The 23,610-nt window shown below is 40.0% G+C and overlaps 1 protein-coding gene across 1 annotated transcript in view; it reads left to right on the top strand.

Annotated features, from left to right (window-relative positions):
- The window catches only part of LRRC1 (leucine rich repeat containing 1), a gene marked incomplete at its 5' end in the record, with an annotated part of 123,103 nt that overhangs the window by 23,797 nt on the left and 75,696 nt on the right, over positions 1-23,610 (top strand). The window contains one exon of the mRNA XM_084257471.1: positions 20,860-20,977. Within this exon, the coding sequence (XP_084113597.1) occupies positions 20,860-20,977 (118 nt within the window). The remainder of the gene's footprint in view (positions 1-20,859; positions 20,978-23,610) is intronic.

Raw genomic sequence — 23,610 nt, 5'->3', positions numbered from 1 at the left:
GCCACCGGAGAGGGTCCAACATGGTGTGCAGATCTCTTCTGCTGCCTGCTGCTCCCCACCCGCTGCTCCCATCAGTAGTGTATTTCGTCAGTCTGCCTGTTCTGTTCCCCGCTCTGACTCTGGTGAATTCTCTCACCCTCCCGCACTTCTGACTGTACCCAGTGCTTGTATAAATAAATAAATAAATCTTAAAAAAAAAATTTCTCTTTTGCTATTTTCTAGTTATTTGACCTTTAATAAGTTGCTCAACTTCTTTGAACTTATGTTTACATACTCTTTCCTTGATATAAAATGGAAAAAGCCTTTATCTTACAGGTTTGTTATGAATGTAAGGTGAGCCCATGTGTGTAAAGCATCTACTGTGGACCTTGCTCGTAGTAGGCAAGCTGCTGCTGGTGAACATCAGCACCTTAAATTCACTAGTTAAAATATTGAACAGGGTGAAGCCTTGCATCATATCTCTATAATGGTTTCCACAGGTAGATATTGAGCCTACTGGTCAACATTCTTTGAGTAGACTTTGATTTTTTCAGCCACTGTTGAATCCCCTATTTTATCCTGCCCCCTATGTCTCTCCATTTTGTCCAGGATCCCATGTGAGGAGTTAATGTATTCTGGATGCCCTATTTAAGGATATAGAAAATTATTCATGATGTAAAGTTATTCAGAAAAGATAAGACAGTGTAGTGAAGTAACAACTTAAAAAAAAATTTAATAAGTGAAGTGGATATGACCAGAGAAAAGAACAGGGCAGCACACTAGAATGTGAATGCTGTTTTAGAGGGACTGTGGTGCTATAGTGTCAACCACATAGAAGAATCTCCTAAGGAACAGCTGACTTATTTGCTCTTCTCCAGGTGTCACAACATGTTTGCACTCTGTCATCAGAGAACAAGTAAGAATCTATCACTTGTACCAAACTTTCTCTAGATAATTGAAAGCAAAAATTACTTACTTTCCCATTACTTTGTGTTTTTTATAGTATGCAGAGTTTTCCCTTTAACTTTCTTTGCAGAAAATCATTTGTGCTAATACTCTGAAACATTCGTGGGTTCCCATGTGTCTATCTTGGACCCTGAGCGACTTGCTTAGCTAGCGTCTGCTTTTTCTCTATGGACAGACCTGACCCTCCTGGGCTTTAGTATAGGTAGCACTTGGCCTTCATGGACCCTTTCTCTCATAAAAATATTATCAGTTATGTGACTGTGACAGAGAGGTATAATCCATACTGGAGTCATTATTATATATTCATTTTTTTCCTTTTGATCTTAAAATATATTAAGACACTTTTGAGGGCCCCTTATACGTGTCCTGGACCCTCGGCACTGTGCCTCCTCTGCCAAAGGTTAAGTCACCCAGCCCGGGGACTCATCACTGTCACATGGACCCCTGCTGTGCTTTAAGGTGCATGTGATTAATAGTGGTGGTGCTTTCCATTTTCTACTTGGGTTTACTCACATTATTGGATGGAACTGTTGTAGAGCAACCCCGATACAAAACGGGGTGCCTGACTGTGGATCCTCACCCGCGCGCTTAAAAGGACTTATCAATGCTCTACTGCAGGCACACGTGAAAGGTTCATAAAAGGTTTATTTACAAAGGGAAGGGGAAATGAGGAAATGTACAGCTCTGGGAGAAAAGTGGGAGACAAAGTTTTAAATGAGTCCTACCCGATCCACCGATTAGGAATCCCAAAATGGCGCTCTGAGAGCTGGCCGCCAGCCAGGAGCGGTGAAGCCAGGAGGCGAGCGATCGCGAGCCAGACAGCCCAAGGCCCACGTGTTTGGTTTTTTTATATCCAACCTGGCTGCCCAACTCCACCCTCAGGTCCCAGCCACCCTCCCTTGGTGGTGATGGGATTTGTCTTTTCCCGAGTCTTGATGGCTTTAGTCTGGAGTGGGGGTGGAGTCCACAAAGCCTGTATAGGATTAACTCAGGACATCACTTCCCCCTAACAATTCCAATTGCTGAGGTGGTTCCAGTGGCTGTCTGAAAAGTAATCACTTGCTTCTCTTGGCACATTTTCTCTATTCTCTTCCAGGTTATTGTTCCTCAGTAACCTTTCTCCTAGTCTTTGCAGCTTCCTGCCTTACTAAAGATGAGTGTAAAGGGAGCATTTTTTCCAGTCACTGCTCTGGCCCGTGGTACTGATGTCCACATTAATGCTCAGCTTTCTAATGCTAGGCTGTAAAAAGTTTTTTTCCCCAAATGTTGTGAGATCGTTTTGTTCTTTCCTTTTTGAGTGCGGCCAGGTCAAAAGTATTTAGGCTTTGTCAACGATTGTTTTGAAGTAAAACTTGTTACCGAAAATATAATTACTGCGCTTATCATGAGTGGAGAGACTGTTTCTCTTTGTTCTAAGCCCAGCTGTATATTTCTGGGTCCTGTAAGAACAGCTCATCCACTGTTAAAGTGTCAGGTGGCTAGTAAGGAATACAGATCCTTGACAAGAAGAACATAGCAATCGAGGGAGGAAAATTGCAGAGGCGGTGGAGAGGGTTTACAGCAATAGCAACGATGCCAGAGAGAGGCCAGGGAATGCGGTTTCAACTTGCCTCTTTGGTCTTTAAACAGATGGGCAATACTAAAATAAAGGCCCTCAAAAAAGCTAGAGAAAGCACACTGAAATAATGTATGCCCTTGGGAATGGACGTGGTCCGCGAGAAATAAGATGAGGTTTATTGAATCAGTCTTGTAGCCTAACCCAGAAAGGCAGATTTGGTGTTTTGAGACCCAGGAGCACTGTTGGCATTCCATTATCCCCATAAGTGAGTGACTTGGAGCTGTGAATGCTTGTCTGCTAGGGGTTGCCAGGGAGGGTAAGTGTCCTGTGTTCATGTGGTTACTGGGCAGTTTGCCAGGGCCTAGTAGGCGTGTGGACAGTGGAGCAGTTGGTTCACATTTTGACTGGTTCACTCAGGATTGTCAGTCAAATGGTCACCTCTGTCTCTGACAGAGTATTAAAATCTCATTGACTGTAAGTACATTTTCTCTCTCTCTCTTTTTTTTTTTTTTTTTCATTCTGGCTTCTGCTAGCATAGACTTCATAATGTGAGGAAAAAAATGGCTACACAAAGAATTCATTCTCTGTGACATCTTGTTCTGGCAGACATTTAACCCCTTGGGCCTTCTTGAGTTACGAATGCCATCCCATCAGCGGGGCAGGGGCGCTCTGCCAGGAGAAGCATCTCCCGTGTGCTGGAAGCGGTTTTGGAGCAGCATTGCCACAGGCGGCATCCCTTTGGCTTTCCTAGCTCAGGTGTCACAAATAAACAGAAAGAGATCAGACTCTGGGGACGCATCCCCCAAGCTCGAACTTTAGGGTTTTCCAAATTTGCTATTTCCTCTGCTCCTCACTGTGATCACACCAGAGTTAAAGCTGTGGTTCTTGGCCTGAGCCATCAGGAACTTCACTCAGACATGTCATCCCCACTCAAGATGCTGTTCTAAATGACGTGACTTGTGTTTTGAATTGAAAAAAATATGCAGCTGGTGGGATCTTAATAAAAATTATTTTCCAGTGGAAAAAAAATTTAAACTGTAGAACAAGGAACTTCTGTTAGCGTGGGAAACGTTGATAGGCTTCAATTGTTGATTATAGCTAAAATTCCGTATTTAAAAGTTGTTTGTACCTCACGGAGAACATGAGTTGTTTCATAAATAACCTTTATGATTATAGCCTGTATCCTCATGAAAAAGCCAACTAAATGATGTCTTGCCAAACCCTCTCTTTTCTCCTCCCTTCCAATGCCCATGAAAAGTAGTGCTGTGTTTTTGCTACCTGACATGGTCAGTGTTTCCCTTATTTTTGTCTAATTTACTGGGGGATGTGACGTCATGTTCTCACTTGAGTTTTGCAATTTGCATGCTGTCTTCTTACCCCAGATAACCTGTAGATTGCTGTGCTGCTGCTTGCAAATACTGTACTTAGTGCCTTTAATTATAGGCCAAAGTGCATATCACAAGCTGTTATCTAAAAACCATGGTTAGTTTTGAGTGGGAGGAAGAAAATGTGCATGGAAATTAAACTTGGTAGATGAACTTAAGGTCAAGAAGGTGCTTTCTAGATCAACCACCCATCTGATTCAACAGTCCCCTTCACAGAACCTTGCAGAGTAGTCGTCTGGACAGTGCTTGAACAGAGGCTTCATGGTATCCCTAGGTGACCCTGTTGCATTTTAGTTCAGTATGTAGAGGGACGTTTTTCTTCCTTTACCCTCCTGCTCTTGGGCCATGCTGGGCAAAATGAATTTTTTTTTTTTTTTACCACAACATGAACCTTCAAATATTTATAGACCATTGGCATTTTCTGCAAGTCTCGCCTAACCTTTCTGGATACGACTGAATCTCCTCAGTAGTCTGCTGTTACTCTAGTGTGCTGAGTGTGTTCCACTATCCTCTGCAGTACTCATTTTTACCTGACAACCATACATGGGGAAAGAACATGACTTTTTTTTTAATACTTTTGGTTTGTGTAGTTCTTAGGTATGTTTCATGATGGCACTAGTTTCCAAATCATGAACATGTAGCAGGGGAGGAAGGTGCTTTGGATGTAGAGTTTCATAGTCTAGATGGAGTAAGAAGTTTTTGCAAAGTGACCAACTTCTAAAAATGTTATTATATTGCATTATGCTAATTTGGGAAGCCAGTCAGCCCTCTTAGACTGAGGGGCCTGGATGCCTTGTTATCCTCTCCATCTATTCAGTGAGCTCTCTTTACTGCCGCTATTTGAAAGTTAACACAGGGAATTTGCAGGCAAGTCATAGGGAGTCTTACAAATATTACAGGTGTGCTTTCTGTTTCTAGAGGGGTAAGGGCTCTCTGCCTGTCCTGTGGAATGAGAAAAAAATTTTTTTTCCATCTAGCGACACTAGAGATTGTGCTGTGTCATTATTCAGAATTAAAGAGAGTGCTGCTACTGAGCTGGAAGACCTTCAGATGAGGAGGAAGGGAGCTGGATTCTCAGCTGGATGCTTTCCTCTAAGCACCTGGTTTCCATAGCTATAAAACCAGGTCTGCAACTGCCTTTCCCAGACTTGACTGCTCATCAGAATCACTTGGGGATTCGGCCCTATTGCACACCTGCTGGATCAACTTTCTGTGGGTGGAACCTGGGAATCTAGTGCAGCAGACCTAGAACCTGTATGTGGGGGCAACTGGGGGACATGAGATGAATCAGCTTTTAGGACTATGATTAGATAATTGTTCAGCTATTCCCCATCTTCAAAATTGTGATTTTTATATTCTTGTGTTCTAACTTTCTATCTGATGTTGTGTATTCTTGTATTGCTCTGTTTTGTCCATCTTCTACCTCTGGTTATTGCTAGCTCCTACCCATTTGAGAGCTTACTGGCTGAATGTGCTGGAAGATTTTTCAAGCAAATGAACAGCTTGATCACAATTTTCTTTACTCTCCTTGCTGCCCTGACCACCATTCTCTCCATCAGTGCCAAAAAGCACTCTAGATCAGGGCATTCTTTTCTCTAGGACTCTGGGCTGCCACCACTTCCCACCATCTCTCTGCCTACCAGTGTAAAATGCTTGCTCAGGGCATGATCTGTGTGACTTCTCCGGATTGTACACCTGTCTCTGTTTTGGATCTCCTGATCTCCATAGCTGGTTATTTGTGTGCCTTGAGGGGGAGCCTGCTTGTGAAATGCATCTGGATAATCTTTAATTTAATGCATTTTTAATTTTGATCCTGAAGGGGTCACCCCTTCTTTCCACCTAGATCCTCAATGATTTATATTTAAAATACAGGAACCTCCCCTTGTCCTTCCCAGCCAGCTTGAAATAAGAAGGATGTCCCACCACACCCTGACTCAAGACTGCAAGAGGAGTAGAAACAACTCCAAATAGTCTCAGGGGTAAAATATTAGAAACCTGTGCTTGAAAAAGTGCATTGTTCTGTTGGGGTTCAGCATTTAAGCCCACAAGTGTGACCTGCTCCTCAGTAAGTCGTTACTCAGTTCGGAGCAAAGTGTGTGGGGTAAAGGGGGAATCTGTCTTTATGCTGATGTTCATTACATTACCCCAGTGTTCTCAAATTTAGTTTTATTTTTAACCCCTTTCCCTGTAAGTCTCTTTAGACTTACTCTTAATCTCTTCCTATCATGAAATTTTAATACCACAGACCACAAACAATTGTAGTAACTAAGACATTTTAAACACCATCAGTTTTCACGCCCTTGGGGACGTTATAATTCCTGTTAAGCTGGCACGTTTAACACTGGCCCTGTATTTCAGCATAAGGTTACCTGGCTTCCCCTTGGTTCTGTGAGGCAGCCAAGATTGAGTCCCAGTGATCAAAACCGATCATTCCAAAACTTGCTTGGATTTCCAAACCCTTATACCTGGAGATCATGCATTATCAGGTCTGAGGTGGGGCTTGGGACTCTCATGTCTGGGGTTAACCTTGGGGCTAAACGATTGCCCCTGTAAGTCTTCTTAAAATTCAGTGCATTTCATTCTTTCTCTTCTGACACAAAATCTACCTCCTCCTCCTGGTTTTCAGACTAGGGGTTGTAGGGATGGGGATGGTGTTGCTTACAAAACATCGATGTGCTCTTAACATTCTGAGTTGAAAATTAGAATCCAATTCCTAATAGCTGTTTTAATAAAAACAGTCAAAAACACTGTGTTACCTGGCTGAACAACTCTAAATGGTTGTGGTTTTCCAAGGGACTCAGTGGTGTGTATAATGTGTTATTACCACAGGGGACTTACTAATCTAGTGAAGGAGCAGAGACAAAGTGCTTTGGAGGAGCAGTTTTAATTTTGCCCTGTTAATTGGATGAAGACTTATGAGAGGTTGTGGCATTTGAGAGTGGGTGAAATGTAGAAATTAGGAGAAAGGTTGTTGTAAAGGCACAGTGCACAGCAGATGATTCATTGGGGCTAGAACATGGGGTGCTAGACCTTGTGGTTGTGGGGACCGAATTAGAAAGCTACTGGGGCAGTTGTGGGCACAGCTGGACACAGGACTTGCAGCATGTATGGCCTTTACATGCCACCTTGCCTTTCTAAAGTTCAATTTGTAGTAACTGCTTCCTGGTATTTCTGTTGGTGGCATGAGATGGGAGAAAGCACTTTGTAAAGTGTCAGAGAATGTTGATGATATTATTGGAATTGGAATATGCCCAGGTTAGAAGTACCTGGAATATGAAGCTAAGGAATTTGTACTTTGTTCTGTAATGAGTAGATAGTCATTGGAAAACTTTGTGAAGACACGTCTATACCACCAGGGGTGGAGTAGACTTGCACAGGCATAGGTGAGGACAGAATCTCAACATGCAGTGTTCCTAGGCTTGCAGAAATCCATTCCGAGTTCCCAACTCTGACCTACAAATGAATGTCTGGAGCATTTCTCATTTGAGAGTTGGAGGCTCACAGTTCAAAGGCCAAGAAAAAGAAACATGGGTAATTTGTCTTACCTGCTTCCCTTCCTGTTTTGTAATTAGAATTGGAGGCTGTTGGCATTGGCAGGGAGCCCAGTGATTTAGGTGAGTCCTAAAAGTTTACCAGCTTGATACTCAGGGCTTTGCTGCTAGTTATTCGCAGGGTAGAAGAGTCTGCTTCAGGGCCCCTGCGATGCTGAGCCAGGCAGGCTTTCCAGAGGGGACAGCTAACCCCAAGCGAGCCCCATCTTCTGACAGGCACAGCTTTCTCGTTGGCCGACTTCCTAGCCTTTCCTCCCACCCTGTGTTCCCTGTACACCCACCCTTAAGACTTGATTTACTTGGCACTCACTAGGTTGCGGAGCTTCCCTGAAATGCTTCCAGTCCTTTCATGCATGTTCAGTTCACTCCTTTGCCTTACTCTGTTTTTGATGATCTGATTGATAATGAATTGCTTCTTTTGATTGTACTTGCTATGTTTGGATGGTAGCTTGATCGAGTACTTGATAGACTGGGTTACTGGGCTTGTTAACTAGTATTTAAGGTCTCTTCTAGAGACTCTTTAAGCTTTTGGTCCCTAGCAGTGTGTTGATTTATGTGTTTAATGTCCTTTTGCTAGTGGTCCTTCTTAGCTTGTGAACGTGGAAGAAGACTTAGAAGGTATTGGCACGGGGCCTCCCCGGTGGCGCAGCGGTTGAGCGCTGGGTTGCGAAGCTGCCCGCGGCCTCTGTGGCGCCGGTTCGATCCCCGGCTGCTCCCCGGCCACTGGAGGAGGGTCCCACATGGTGTGCAGACCTCTCCTGCCGCCCGCTGCTCCCCTCAGCAGTGTACTTCGGTCCTTCTGCCTGCTCTGCTCCCCACTCTGGCTCTAGTGAATTCTCTCACCCTCCCGCGCTTCTGACTGTACCCAGTGCATGTGTAAACAGAACAAACAAACAAATAAATAAATAAATAAACATGCCTCTATTAAAAAAAAAAAAGAAGGTATTGGCACGATTCTTGTTTAGCATTTAGTTCCTTTCTAATCATGTGCTCTGAGAACAGTGAGATGTTATAATTGGATAAACTTACACTGGATCAGTTTTACTAACTTGGATCTAGGAGTGTATGTTCTGTGGTGGTATAAAAGTTATGATGATCGCTAATGTTTATTAATAACATTTCTTATATGCTGGGCACTGTTCTAAATACTTGACCTCTATTCACTCACCAATGGTCACTGCAATGTTGTGAGGAAGGGGTCCTTTTATTACCTTCTCTGACGAAGAAACTGAGGTATAGAGAAGTTGGCAACTTGTATATGATCACAGTCAGCCAGTGAACAGGGGAGCTGTGCTCACAGACTTGAGGCTCCACAGTGCTTCCTTGCCGTGCTGTTTATAGTTGGCAAGTAGGGACTTTGGACATGACTCTGAATCCCAGCACTGACACACCTGTGTAATTAGGCCCCGGTGTGTAACCTCTCTGTTTCAGTTTCATTACTTGTAGAATTAAAGTAGCTGCTTGGCTTGATTTGTATTATAGGATTAAATGAGATTATGTATGCAGAGCCCCTAGCCTAGTCCCTGGCACATCAGAGAGACTTATTGTTATTTTAGAACTGCTTTTATAAGGAGTAAAGTGTTGGAAAGTTTTTGAAATTAGACTTTTATTTTTTTTATTTTTTTAAAGATTTATTTATTTATTCATACAAGCACTGGGTACAGTCAGAAGCGCGGGAGGGTGAGAGAATTCACCAGAGCCAGAGCAGAGAGTAGAACAGGCAGAGTGAGGAAGTACACTGCTGAGCAGTGGGCGGCAGGAGAGGTCTGCGCACCATATGGGATCCTCACCCAGAGACGGGGATTGAACCGGTGCTGCAGAGACTGCGGGCAGCTTCGCAACCCAGCACTCAACCGCTGCACCACTGGGGAGGCCCTGAAATTAGACTTTTAAAGTCAACTTTAGCATTGCAGTATTTTAGTTTTAAATTGCTTTAACCTGTGCTTACCAGATATTTTTCTTTAAAAGAAGTCTTTGATGAGTCCTAAGCCAGTAATACCAGGTGGTTGAAGGTGCTTTGCAGAGAGAAAAGAAAGCAGTGGTACCAGGTCAGGGTCAGCCGCCCTGGGAGCTGATGGTATGACACAGTGAGTCATGATATGGATGAATAAATGATCTCATTGCCTTGGCTCATATACATCTGGGTAAGAAGCTGGACTCTCAGCTGGGTATAGGAGGTCAAGGAAGAGGAAGAAACTGTTAGGACCCTGGAGCTCCCGCAGATAATTGCCTTGGAACATATGGGGAGTGATTCATGCCATTTTTTTCTAGATAGGTGAAAACTTTCTTGTTTCCGGGAAGCCTGGGAGCTGTAGGAATGCTGTTGTCTTTCATACTTTACTTTGGGATTCGTGTCTGGGAGTATCCTATAGTATTCCAGTATTTCCGTTTTCTTAAATGATCTTTTTGATCACATGTTCGTCAAGAGATAGTTCTGACTCTTGAGAATATTTAAGGATGACGTATTGAATAAGTACTTAGTTTATAATAGTCTTTATCTCAAGAAACCAGCTGGTCAACAAAACACATACTCTGTCAGAACTTTTGAAAAGCTAGTTGCCTGAAGAACCCCATCCTTTGGTGCTGTGGTTAGCACGTGGAGTGTCTCACTGTGTGCCACCATTCAGCATTGCTGTGCATTCTTGTATTAAATGCATGCTAGGAATGTCAGTTTGGCTTCTTACCTAGGTTGCTGGTAAACAGTAAAAGTAAAATTTAAAGAATGTCTAAAAGACGTCTTACAGAAGTGTCTCTGAGACAGCTTTGCCTGTTTTCTTCACAAAGAAAGTGGACTTGGTAGACTTCAGCACTTAATCAGTGAACTGCAGACCATGGAGCTGAGTAGTGTCTCTGGGGCCCTAATGGCTTTTCTTGTTCCTTAAACAGTAGGGCGATTCAGAGTTCTCAAAATTAGGCCTGTGTGTGTGTGAGTCTCCATCTGGATTAATATTAGAATTTAATATTTAGTTCAGCTTGTGGATCTAAAATGTGGCAATCAGGATGAACGCTGTTTTGTTTTTGCATAACTGTTTGTGAGTTGCTAGGGAATCTACTCTGTTTTTTCCATCTTGCTTTTCTCCTGTTTTGGTCAGTCAGTAGGAAACAGTGTGAATTTAGTGTGTGAGTGATTTAAAGATAAGAGGACATCTATTTTGAAGATGCAAAGCTGCTCTATAAACATTTTGGAAAAGCAAGCCAGTCTAGATGGAGAGTCACTTATGAAGTTACTAAGTCGACTTACTTTAGTCTTAAAATGTGGTTATAGATATGCCGAAAATATTACATCGTAACTCATGTATTTTAGAGTCCATTAGAAAATGTCGAATGTTTGTCCACTATCAAAGTCTACGATGATCATCATACTTCTAAATGCTTACAATCTGAATAGAGCTAACAGTGACTTAGTCTATTCAAAGACCAAGTGGTGTATTTAAATTGGAGTTTTGTGGGACTTCAGTAGGTAAGCATCTGATGGTGGGGTTGTTTTTCTTTTGGTGTTTATTATATTCTATTGCTTAACTATGCATTTGTTATTACTGCAGGACTTAAACCATGCAACTGGTTGTTTGTTAGAGATGGAGTTTTGGCTGCAATTGGTAGTGTTAACTGGTTAGTCAGGTCCCTCCCCTACCCTTCAGGAGAACTTGATAATGGTTTTAAATAGTTTGGTCAACTGTCTTCAGCATTATTGAGCATAAGAGACAAAAATTCCCTTTCTTTCCCCTTTCCTTATAATTAATATGTACTAAACATTTACTATGTACCATTAAATGTTGCCAGAGGAGATTATGGTCTGGCTATTCTTAAATGATCTTAATCTGGTAACAGGTTAATCTTTTAAATGCTGTGTGGGACCACATTCCTCCATCTTGCTTGCTATCTGGAAGGAGCAAACTTTGGCTAGGGGCTGGTGTCTGTTCATTACTTCACGAGATGGAAGCATTAACAGGCAGACCAAGGTATTCACTTTTTGTTCCTTCAAGGTAAGAACTCATCAGTTTTGTCCATATCTTTTTCTTACCTCAGAACACCCAAGAATGTTGATTCAAATGCGGGTGATATTGCTAACACAGTGTCTCTGAACAATCCATTCTTATTTGGTGTCTCAGAGATATTGGCTCTTGTTTGAGTGGCCTGACTCACCATAAAATAGCTCAGTTGTAATTTTTGGTAAACTGAGGGAGCATAGTAACTGTAGTTTATAATGCCAAGATGTTTATTATTCTTTCATAGCATTTTGCTGCCTCATTTATTATGATTTCCACTTTCTGCTTTGTATTTTAAGTACTGGGCCACTGTCTTGTGTTGGCTGCTGGATGTCCCTTGGGAGTGAGGACTGTAGCTTGTTTGAATATCTTTTTCTCCAGTGCAAAACCCTGCATGTAGTAGGCAGATTATATATGTGGTCCTTGCTACTGCTTGTTAGCTTGGATAAGTTGTGTTGAATCCATGACAGAATGTCCACCAAGGGAATTTTTGTTCCGTTTGAGTCATAGAATGTTTTCCTGAGTACAACGTGTGAAAAATTCAACTGTATTCAAAATCCTGTGTCAAAATATAATACCAGTTTAATACACATAATTAAATATTTGCTTGACTTCTTGTTTGAAGCACATTTTTTTGGTATGCAGAAAGGGTAACCTCCATCCTTTCAAGTTTTGCTTAAAGATAAAATTCATTAAAGTTTGAAAGAAAAATGACTCATTCAGATAAATAGAATCTTTTATCTGTGGTACAAAACATCAGTGTCCCAAAGTCCAATAGTCCTCATGCATTTGGCTTAGTAAATTCTTTTTTCTCAAAAGATTTACTTTTTTAGATTTAAGAAAGATTTTTTTTTTTGTATAAAACCCCTATTATCATTTTCGTCCCCCCCCATTATGTTTATTGAGGTAAAGTAGGTTTTACATCATTGTACCTGCTTTCAATTATCTTAAAAAAAACAACAAAATAGGGATTATATATATATATTTAAAAGATTTATTTATTCATGCATACAAGAGCCAGGACACAGGTCAGAGGTGCAGGAGGGTGAGAGGATTCACTAGAGACAGAGCGGGGAGTAGAACAGGCAGATGGACCAAGACACTGCTGAGGGGAGCAGCGGGCACGACAGGAGAGGTCTGCCGCGCCATGTGGGTATCTCCCTGGCCGGCCGGGATCAAACCTGCTCTGCAAAGGCTGTGGACAGCTTCACAGCACTGCGGTCAGCCCCCTGAGCCACCAGGGGAGGCCCAGGGATTCTATTTTATATTCAATTTTACATTCTTTTTTTTATGTCCTTGGAACACATTTATTAAACATTATTATTTGTAATGTGTTAAATATTGTTAAATATTCCCCAGCAATGTAATAGGTCCATGCTTGAGTTTACCCTTCTGTGGAGCAGAGGTTCTCTGTTGTTAGAGTTTCAGGTTGATGCTTTTTCCCCTCTTGTCATGTCTGACCCTTCCCTGTGTGGTGCCAACCCTGCTCCTTTGAAGTCTTGTCAGTTCTCCATCTGTGTCATCAGCCTTTTTCTCCAGTCTGTGATTTGTCCTCTCTTTCAGGTTCTCAGAAATGTTGTCCTGATCCATCTTATTTTTATTAGAATTCTCCAAATCATAGCAAATACTGCTGTCAGCCTTATCCACTCTTTGATCATAGCACCATAAGTAAAGCCTTCCTGATTTCATGATTTTCAGGTGATTCACTCCTGAGCCATTTTAATTAGTGGGTGTTGAGGGGTAGCCTTGGGGCATTAATATCTTTAAGATTCATTATGTTGACAGCTCGATAATGTGTGAAAGCACCTTCAAAACATTAAAATTATATTAGCAAATGAGAGCAGATGAAATTATTAGTAGAGATAAAAAGACCAAAAAATTGGACAGATAAATATTTTTACCAAAGTAAGTGTAAATATCTTTATCATAAATACTTGAGTATATGTGCTGACACTCACTGGGAAAACTAATTTGCTTCTTTGAAATTTGATTTACCTGCTATTTTCTGGGGCCAGGAAAAGAGTCAGCATCAATTTCTTTGTGGCGTAAAGAAAGAATACCTGTGTCACCGAATCATGAACTGACTAAAAATTATATTTTAAAACAAGAGAGACTTTTTTCCCTGTAATCTGTTTATTTTCTTTTTGGGCAAATAAACAGGCAAAGAAATATATTTCTCCCTGCTTTAGATAATAAAGGATGTGATTTTTATTGAGGGATTAAACATTTTATGCCGGTTCAAATTTACTATCTGTTACCTGACTCCTACAGTAATACATGGATACAAACTTCCTATCTTGTGAATTAGTTTCAAATTCTTAAGTACTTGGCGATCTTTTGCATTCCAGTCTATGTCTACCTGAAAATTGTTCAAAAAAAAAAAAATGGAATTGTCAGTTGAATAGTCAGTGTACTTAGTCTTTTTGAATTTCACCCAGACTGCCCTGATTCCTGCTCCTTTGCTTCTACAACTAAAGCAAGCCTTTTAAAAAATAGCGTTTTTACTCTTTCATGTTATAAACTTGTATCAAATTTCTGTCTATTGCTTCTCCTTCTTTTTCAGCAGAGGGCTTTATCTGGAGTTGTCTCCCTGCCTGTGATCCTGTAGAAGTTGCCTCATATTCTTACCTGTTTATATTTCTTTTTTTTCTTGTCTGCTCTTTCTGCCTGCATTGAATTGGCAGCAACACCACTTCTGCGCTCTTACATGCAAGTTTCATTAAGCACGCTCCTCCTTCCCTTCTCAGCTCGTTAGTCAGGCTGGAATACAGCATGGGCACAATTTTAGTAGTTTCCCTCTCCTATCCTAGATTCCTGTCCCTCTTGACTTTGTTGTGCTAAGCTAATTAGGAATATAGTTTCACTAATGTTTTTGCTTTCCAGAAGGTTATCTGAAAATCTTTGTGATCCTCCAACATGTTTGTGCTTTGAAATTTTTCTTGAAGAATGTTATTAGCTGGCAGCAGTATCAGAGGAGCCACTAAATGTTCCTGAATCTCTTAGCTGGAGATAAAAAATTTTTAGACTGGTGCTTATGGGATTCAATTAAATAAAGCACTTGGGTATTCCTAGCTTAGTCTTTTATTCTTCATTGCTGTTTGCCAATTTGATGCATGATTTGACATCTTTATTGAGATCTAATTCATGTACCATACAAATCACCCATTTAAAGTACAGGATTCAGTTGTATTTGGTATATTCATAGAGTTATACAGTCATTACCATTAACTATTTTAGTAAATTTTCAACATCCTCCCTCCCTCCCCCCACAATATTCCCCATACCTACTAGCTGTCATTCCCTATTTCCTAGGCAACCCTTAATCTACTTTCTGTAATTTTATGCATTTTGAACCCCATGCTTATTCTGTTGTATACTAATAGGATTTTCATTTTTCTTGTTGTACATTGCAGGTGTTTTGAAATGCAGTCCTGTAATTTTTTTTAAACTAAAAGAACCCTTTGATCATTTAATGCTTATTTTTTACACAGGAAAGACAGGACTAGATAAGTCAATTACTTCAACTGAGAATGTTCCCATTCCACACCATTTTTACCAAAAAAAAAAAAAAAAAAAAACCACTTAAAATGTGCCCTGTTAACACTCATTTCATTAATAGTTGGTATTTTTGAGTGTTTCCCAAAACTCTTTCCATTTCAGATTCTGCATGTGAGATAAAATTTTTTAAATTCTCTGTTTTAGCCAACAAGTCATTTCACTATTTTGTGAATATTTCTTGATTATTTAAGTTTATTCAGTGTAGTATTATATTTTCTACATAAATTTCCTTTAGAATAGTCATTACTCTGTGATCAACCATAGAATTTTCTAGGATAATCTATCCAGCTTTAGTATGAATTCTTCTGTGGCATACTTTAGGTTCCTGCCTTATTTTGTTGTAGACCCTTTACTCTTCCATATTTTCCCACCCAACCCTCTTTTCAATGAGATTTTGACTGCTCCTTTCATATACCAGTGGTCACTATTTCTATACTCCCTTAAATGTGACATCATGCAAATTTTAAGGCATTGACCTCTAGAATCCTTGCAGCCTCTTCCTTTGCCCCCCTTTTTAAAAGATTTATTTATTTATGCATACAAGAACTGGGGTACAGGCCAAAGGTGTGGGGGGTGAGAAGATTCACCAGAGAGAGTAGGGAGCAGAGCAGGCAGATCTACTGAAATACACTGTTGAGGGAAGCAGCAGGTGAGACAGGAGGGGTCTGTTGTGCCATGTGGTTTGCTCCCTGGGCCGGCTCGGGATCGAACTCTTGCTGCAGTGGCTGGTGATAGCTTGATAGCGCTGTCTTTAACCCCTGCGCCACCAGGGAGGTCCCCCTTTGCCTCTTTTAAATGCTGCGCAGAGAGCTTTATGTAAGGAAACCACTTCATCATAAGCGGGAGGACAAGAATCCTGATGAAGAACAGGGGCACTCCAGCTGGCAGCTGGCACTGATTACCACCTGGTAAGTGTGAAGCCAGGGTGGATCTTCCAGCCATTTGGACTCTCAGTTGAATATTGTCACATGAGTCAGCTCGGTCAACGCAAAGGAATTGCCCAGACATCTCACAGTAATGCGAGAAATTAAAAATAAAATGTTTTTGTTTAGCTATGTTTGGAAGGACTTCTTATGCAGCAAGACTAACTGCTACATGTGGTTATCAGCATTGTGCAACATTGAAATGAGTACAAAATTTACACCATGTACAGCCTTTAGCAGATTTCCCAGAGTAGAAATTCCTTTATTAAAGGGTAGGGGCTATAACATTATCATAACCAATAGTGTTGTTTTTGGTCGCTAAGGTCACTTTTCCTTCGGATAGAATGTTGTTGCTTTTCGGGCCTCCCCTGGTGGCGCAGCAGTTGAGCGCTAGGCTGCAAAGCTGCCCGCAGCCTTTGCAGCGCCAGTTCGATCCCTGGCTGCTGGTGAGGGTCTTAAATGGCGTGACAGACCTCTCCTGCCGCGTCTGCTGCTCCCCTCAGCAGTGTATTTCGTCAGTCTGCCTGTTCTGTTCCCCACGCTGGCTCTGTTGAATTCTCTCACCCTCCCATGCTTCTGACTGTACCCAGTGCTTGTATAAATAAATAAATAAATCTTAAAAAAAAAAAAGAATGCTGTTGCTTTTCATTGTCATTAAATCTGAGTTAAAGAATTTAGTGCTGTTTTGTATCTTCCTTCTTGATTAGTAAGTAGCTTAAAACTTAGAAAAAACTTCTCTTACTGTTAGAAGAGAAGGGAATGAATCAGGTGTGGGAAATCTCATTAAAGTGATCAGTTGTTGAATAGAATTAGACTTTTGGTGGTGAACTTACTGGAACATACACACATGTTGATTTTTAGTGATGCATACCTGAAACTTATAAATGTTATAGTGCAGTGTTAAATTAAAAAGAAAGGTATAAAGGCCCAGCAACCCCCTCCCGTTTAAAAAATGTGTAAAATTTTCTCTTATTGTGAAATAAAGCACACAGACACACATGTGCACGCACAAAGTACCTGAGGTATAAATGTATTACTTATAACAAATTATAGAATGAACACCTGTAATCATTTAGGTTAAGAAATTGAACATCGCTAGGATTCCAAAGCCCATTACATGTCCTTCCTGATTGTAATCCTTTCTTATCCTTGCTTAGATTTTCTAATAATTGCATCAGTAAATGTGTACTCTTTCTGCCTAACTTGAATAAATGGCAATACTTCTTTATAGTTTTTACCATCTGTATATGCATCTATAAGAAAAACAATTTAGTTTTAGTAATTATTTCAACATTATGTAAATGGAATAGTATTGTAATCGTCTATATCTGGCTTCATCTGCTGAAGATAGCAAAGGTTTAAGCTTTCATTTTCATTGCTGCTTAGAATTTCAGTATTAGGATATTCCTCTCAGATCTGTCAATACTTACATTCTTGTATGTATTCTGGAATAATATGTCAAGGAGAAGTTTGGGCAATAGGGTGGCAATTTTAAATTGTTCAATAATTTTAAATTGATCCTTGGTCATAAGTTATAAAAAAGAAATTTTCAGGACTGAGATTTCCTATAACCCTTTTAAGAAGATGGGGGAGGGGGCTCCCTGGTGGTGCAGCAGGTTGAGCCCAGCGCTGTGAAGCTGTCTGTAGCCTCTGCAACATGGGTTTGATTCCTGGCCCGGCCAGGGATATACCCACATGGCGCAGCAGACCTCTCCTGTCACACCCGTTGCTCCCCTCAGCAGTGTATTTCAGTCAGTCTGCCTGTTCTGCTCCCTGCTGTCTCTGGTGAATTTTCTCACCCTCCTGTGCCTCTGACCTGTACCCCAGTTCTTGTATAAATGAATGAATGAATGAATTAATTAATAAAATCTTTAACAAAAAAAAGAACATGGGGGGTAGGTACTTATACTCCAACAAAAAAGGAGGCGAGTCACCAGAAATGGAGCATGGGAAAAAGAAATGTGTTGTTCAGCCAGTTTGAAGACCCTGTATTTACTATTGATAAAAGTAGTGGTGACTCTAAGAAGACTAGCATAATATGTGAGGGCAGTTTGGGGTTGTTCTCATGTAACTGCACACAGTGCATTCTGAGTGGGCCAGGGTGCTATAACCCAACATGGTAGAATTGAAGAATGGTGTCTGTGTGTTCCATCACATGATGGCTCTGCTCTGAGGCTCCCTGCCAAGACAGATCCATGAATTGTTCTTCATGTGCCCTGGCGAATGTCGTAGACAAGGCAGTAGGAGGTTTATAACTTGTTGAATTCTACTCCTCCCCCATCTAATGAAGTTGAAATTTAAAAGTCTGAGTAGTGTTGTCTCAAAATCATAAAAAACTAGCTAATTTACATTACGATCCCATCAGGATAATGAAGGAAGGATTTGAGGAATTCCTGTTTTTGTCTTGGGATGCTGTCAGATATAGTTTTTTTTTAATAGCTGGTATGTGCTTTTCACATTGAATAAAGTCGTATTTGTGACAGGCTATATTTGAGGATGCTTTTAACATGCAGAACAAAACTTGAATTGCTTGCAGTTATGATTTCTGTTGGATGTGGGGATTTGTAGGCTGTTATTTCCGCAGACATAAAGTAACTTATTATTCATTGTAGTTCTAAGTACCTTATTGACTTGATTTCTTGAATGGTCCCTGAATGTATGGAATTGTTGTAGTGATAGTTTTTGAGCTGTTACTATTATGCCTTTCCTAGAAAACAAAGTGAGATTTTCATGCTTGAGTAAACACATTGATGTATTATGAAACTGTCAGACTCTTTCAGCAATTGGCGTAAGCTCAATTATTCAAATATGTGGCTCCTTTGAATGGTTTTGTGTTAGCTAAAGCTTTAGTATAACCAGCATAAAGAAATTTCAGTACGTTTCTTTAAGAAATACATCTCAACTGTATGATTAAAGAAATCCAAAGGATTAGTTCTTTTGTTGAATGACTTCATTATCATTTATAGCTAATGGGTAGCATTCATTCTCTGGTATTCATAACTCATTTAATTAGAATAATTTTTGTTAAAAGCAATTTCAAATTGTTCATGCATTTTCCTTATCACCTTAACATCACATTGCTCCCATGTTCCCTTCCTGTCTGTCAACATGCACGCTTGCTTCTTTACATAGTATACCTGCAATTTTGTTTTATTTTTAAATATTTGCATTGCAGAGTAATACTGTGCATTGTAGTTTAGTTTTAATTATGTTATTATTTGCATTGCAAATATTTTGGAATACCTCACATTGACAATGCAAAGTAATACTGTGCATTGTAGTTTATTTTTAATTATATTACAAGGACAGATGCCCAAAATATTATTATTATGTCAGTGGAACTGAAAACCTATCGTGTTTTGTGTATCACCCATTTGATTTACAAAAGGTGGTCCCTTTTTGATTATATAAGTATACAATCCCCTTTACACTCTCTTCTCCCCTCATCAAAAAAAAAGGAACAAGGATATTTATTAAATATTAGTGTTGTATAAAGTTATCGTTTGGAGCACACTGTGATCTTAGTAGAGTCTTTTTCCTTTGTAAATTCAGTTTCTGTTTTTAGCAAAGTAGTAAATGCAGTTGGTTCTTAAAAATTCCAGTAAGCTGTGTGGTGTGACAATGAAGAACATCAGTCTCTTGACCTCCCTTTTTTCCCCTCCAGCTTTTGAGGACCATAGCTCTTGTTTCTTCTGATGTTTGCTTCTGCATTGCTAAATGGCTTGCTTTTTTACATTTTGACACCCCATGCTCCACACACTTTTTAATTATCTATTGATTTCTTTCTTCTGTAGAAAATCAGCCTCTAGTATTTGTAGTTTCTTTCTGTTCCTCTAAATATTGACGTCGTATGAATTTTAATTTTATCAATATATAAATATTGAAAATTAAGACTATTTTTCTTGGAATTAATAACTTTTTCCATTTTTGCTTGCCTTGTTCACTCAATGCTTGTTTGTAATTTATCACTAAGTGAATTTTCTCAGTGCTTCCAAACACATCAAATAATTCTTTAGGTATTTATTATTTGTTGTCTAAAACTTCCTCTGGGAGTCTTACTATTTTCTGCAGAGTGGACTGGTTGCTTGTAGGACCTCCTGCCATGTTGACATTTTGTACTCTCTTTATTTTGTCCTTGCAATTACTTTTGTGTGTGTATCACTTTTCTTGATTCACAGGTTTCTAGATCTTCAATTCTCTTCCTTTTATTTCCTTCACATTTTGATAGACTCGACAAAAGTGCAAGGAAGATAACTTTTTGATTAGCTCATTTGCTCCATGTCCTTATTTTTACTTGTCTTCATGCACTTTTTCTACACACTCTCTCTCATATACATATCTCTCCATTTCTTTAGTGTTATTTATTTAGTACAGTTTGAAAGACTTAAACGAAAAAGTAGCTCAATGACTGTGCTCATTCTGTCATGGTTAATGGAAGTATCCTATACAGATTCTTTTTTTAGATTGCTCAAAAATAATTTTTCTCCTCCAGATATTTGTAGGGTATTTATGTATTTTATGATGCACAGTAATGCCTTTTAAAAATGTCTTTCGAAAACATATTTTCACATGTTTTATTTAACATTGCCGATTTAACATCAATTTCATTAAGTAGAAAATATGACCACCTACTGGATAGTTTAAAGAAGTAATTGCTATTCTTGTTGAGTACCTTACTCATCTTTAAAATTTTTTAATTTTGAGGTAATTGTAGATTGATAGGAAGTTGCAAAAATAGTGCAGAGATATCCTTTTTACTCAGTTTATCCCAGTAGTAACATCTTTGTATGAGTGTAGTGTATAATATCAGAATCAGGAAATGGATATTGGTGCAGTCCTCACTAATATACATTTGTTTATTTTTAGAAATCACATTTTTTGAATTTCATATTGGGTAAAACATTTATTTTACATATATATGTGAGACTTATGTAAAACTATTTTGTCTTTCAGCAATTTTTCCAGCTGGTCAAATTAAGAAAGCTTGGACTTAGTGATAATGAAATTCAGCGGCTCCCTCCAGAAATAGCAAACTTCATGCAGCTGGTGGAACTCGATGTGTCCCGGAATGGTAAGAAAGATTCCTCTTATATTATCCATTTGTATCTTCTGATGCTGGGGTGATTTGTAGTAAATCTAACTGGATAAATTTTATTGGAGGTGATTTCCTGGTGGTTGTGAGAAAACTGTGTGTAAATTTTGGGATGAGATTAATGACATTGTTGAATAGTTTAGTTAACTTGTAAGTATTTGTCCCACCCAAAGAATTTAACCATTTTTAGGTATCAGTGTTCGTTTGAACTGACTCATAGGGTAGAGACTTGGCTTGGAAATCATGTGCCCTAGTCTTCTTCCCTCACCCCTGGTCTCTCCCCCCCTACCCCAAATGCCAGTTTGACTGAACATGGCATTGCAGGCTGGTGTGGTCATTGGTCCAGTGTCTGGTGGCTGTTGAGATGAGGGGAGCTGTTCTGAGGAAGGAATGATTTCTTCTGGCTGTGGTTCAGTTGCAGGGAGTGCTGTGAGAATCTCTCCCTGCGGTAAACAGGGTATCTTCTGTCATTTTAATACAGTTCCAGTTAGGCAGTTCTATCCACTTGATTGTGTGTGAATTGTGAATTGTGAATTTATATTGATTTCCAGATTTCACTATAATGTTGCATCCTTTATATTGAATTTCTAGTAGGGTTTTTGTATTTATATCCTGTTAAACCTCTCACTTTTTTTAAAATTTATTTTATTTATACAAGAACCGGGGTACAGGCCAGATGCGCGGGAGGGTGAGAGGATTCACCAGAGACAGAGCAGGGAACAGAACAGGCAGACTGATGAAATACACTGCTCAGGAGAGGTCTGCTGTGCTATGTGGGTTGCTCTGAGGCCGGTGGGGATTGAACAGGCACTGCCGAGGCTGCGGATAGCTTCACAGCGCTGCGCTCAACCGCCTGTGCCACCAGGGAGGCCCTTAACCTCTCACTTTTAATGGGTACCCTGGTTTAGCCTTGTGTTTTATGGCTCTGACATCACCCTCAAGTGGGCTGCCACCCCTGCTTGTGCAGCATCTTTGTTTAATTGCTTTTAGTTAAAGTGGCAGCTCCCAGTTGTCCTGTCCTTGGTGATAGAATTCAGTTCTTGTGAGGAAATGACACTAATTTTTTTCAGGTTAGACCCTAATATGCTCTCAGTTATTTATAAAAATGATAATCTTTTCTTTTTCTGATATCACACACCAGTTTTGTTTTTGCTTTCCTACAGAAATATTTACATTTCTTTTCGATGAACTTCAGGTTTGGGTCTTTCAGGCCCATGTCTTCTACAGAAACCCCAGAGCCCAGATGCAGTATTTTTCTGCAGATCATGGTTATAATTCAGCAGTGATAAATGGTATTTGATTGAAAACATGGTAAAGAAAAACAGCTTTCCTCTTTTTAAATTGCTGACATCTGTCAGATCCCTTAAGTTGGAAACTGTCTTTAGGCCAAGCCGTATGTTCTTGACAGAGAGTGCACTTGAATTTTTCTTAAGAATTATTTCTTACCTTGACATCACTAGAAAAAGAAGAAAAAATATTTTGGGGAGTTTGTTACAGAGTGTCTTATTTGGTTGTGGGAAACTCGAATCTGCTTAGTATAAAGAGTAATTGTCAGGATGGGGGTGGAACTGATAGTCTCAAAGTATTGGCGTGGGGTTCACATCTGACACCATCTTTGGGTTTTGTGATTTCTGCCTTAGAGTGTGTCTGCTTCTGTTTGTGGGTTCTCTTTTTTCCCTCCCTGTTGCCCTACTCTCTTGGAAGTGTCCTCTCCACATCCAATTTGTTGTAGTCTCTCTCATGCACATTTTGGCTTCTGCTCCTCCTGTGGCATCTGTTTGCCTCTTCCCTTGTGTCCCTTTATACCTTCCAGCATGTTGATAAAAGAAGCTAAACCTCCATTGCAGTCAGTGTCAGGACATGAAAAAGTTTCCTTTCCTTGTTTGACCTTTTCTGCAGTAATCAGATTCTTGAGAAGAGTTTCCACCTTATCAGGCTCTTCTAGGAATGCTGAGGGGGAACTTTGATTCCTGGAGTAAAATTAGACCTTTCCTGATGTTCCCTTGTTCAAATGAGGGAGGAAAGACAAATTTCATGTTTCTCTCCTAAAGCCTCTCTAAGTTTTTAATAGTCATTTTCTAGGTCAAGAAGAGCTGCCAGTAATCTCTAAACACTGACTTTTGTGGCTTTGGTTTTTTATATTTCAGACATAAAGTCAAGGGAATTTTGTGTTGTCTTAGAAAAAGAGTGTGCGCTTAGGGAGAAAGAGGGAAATGTTTGTGGGTTATGTGTATGCTGTGGGGACCTTTTCTGAGGTAAAAGTAGAGACTTGGGATGAACACAGTGCATATTGTCTCTTCTCCAGAATGATTAGGTGCTTGGGAGAGAGGACCCTGGGTCAAAACCTAGGATCTCCCACTCAGCACCCAAGTGACTTTGGGCAGCTCCCCAACTCCCCCAAGGTGCTGGGACTTGTTCTATGAAGGAGTAGAACAGGGTCCTGCCACCTGTAAAAATCCAGTGAGAGGTAAGGAAAGTAACTGAAACTCATGTCCTAACTTAGTACTTAGTGGGTTATTTTTTTTCTTTTATTAATCTTGTAATTTTCTTACGTTGTTCATTTTTGTACAATATATGGCTTCTCCCCTCAGGTGTAGTCCTTATAAATATCG

The sequence above is a fragment of the Talpa europaea genome (genome assembly GCF_964194135.1).
Source record: "Talpa europaea genome assembly, chromosome: 2".
In the NCBI taxonomy this organism is placed as follows: domain Eukaryota; kingdom Metazoa; phylum Chordata; class Mammalia; order Eulipotyphla; family Talpidae; genus Talpa; species Talpa europaea.
Note: the sequence above shows the minus strand (reverse complement) of the source record. Positions and strands in the feature narration are given on the sequence as shown.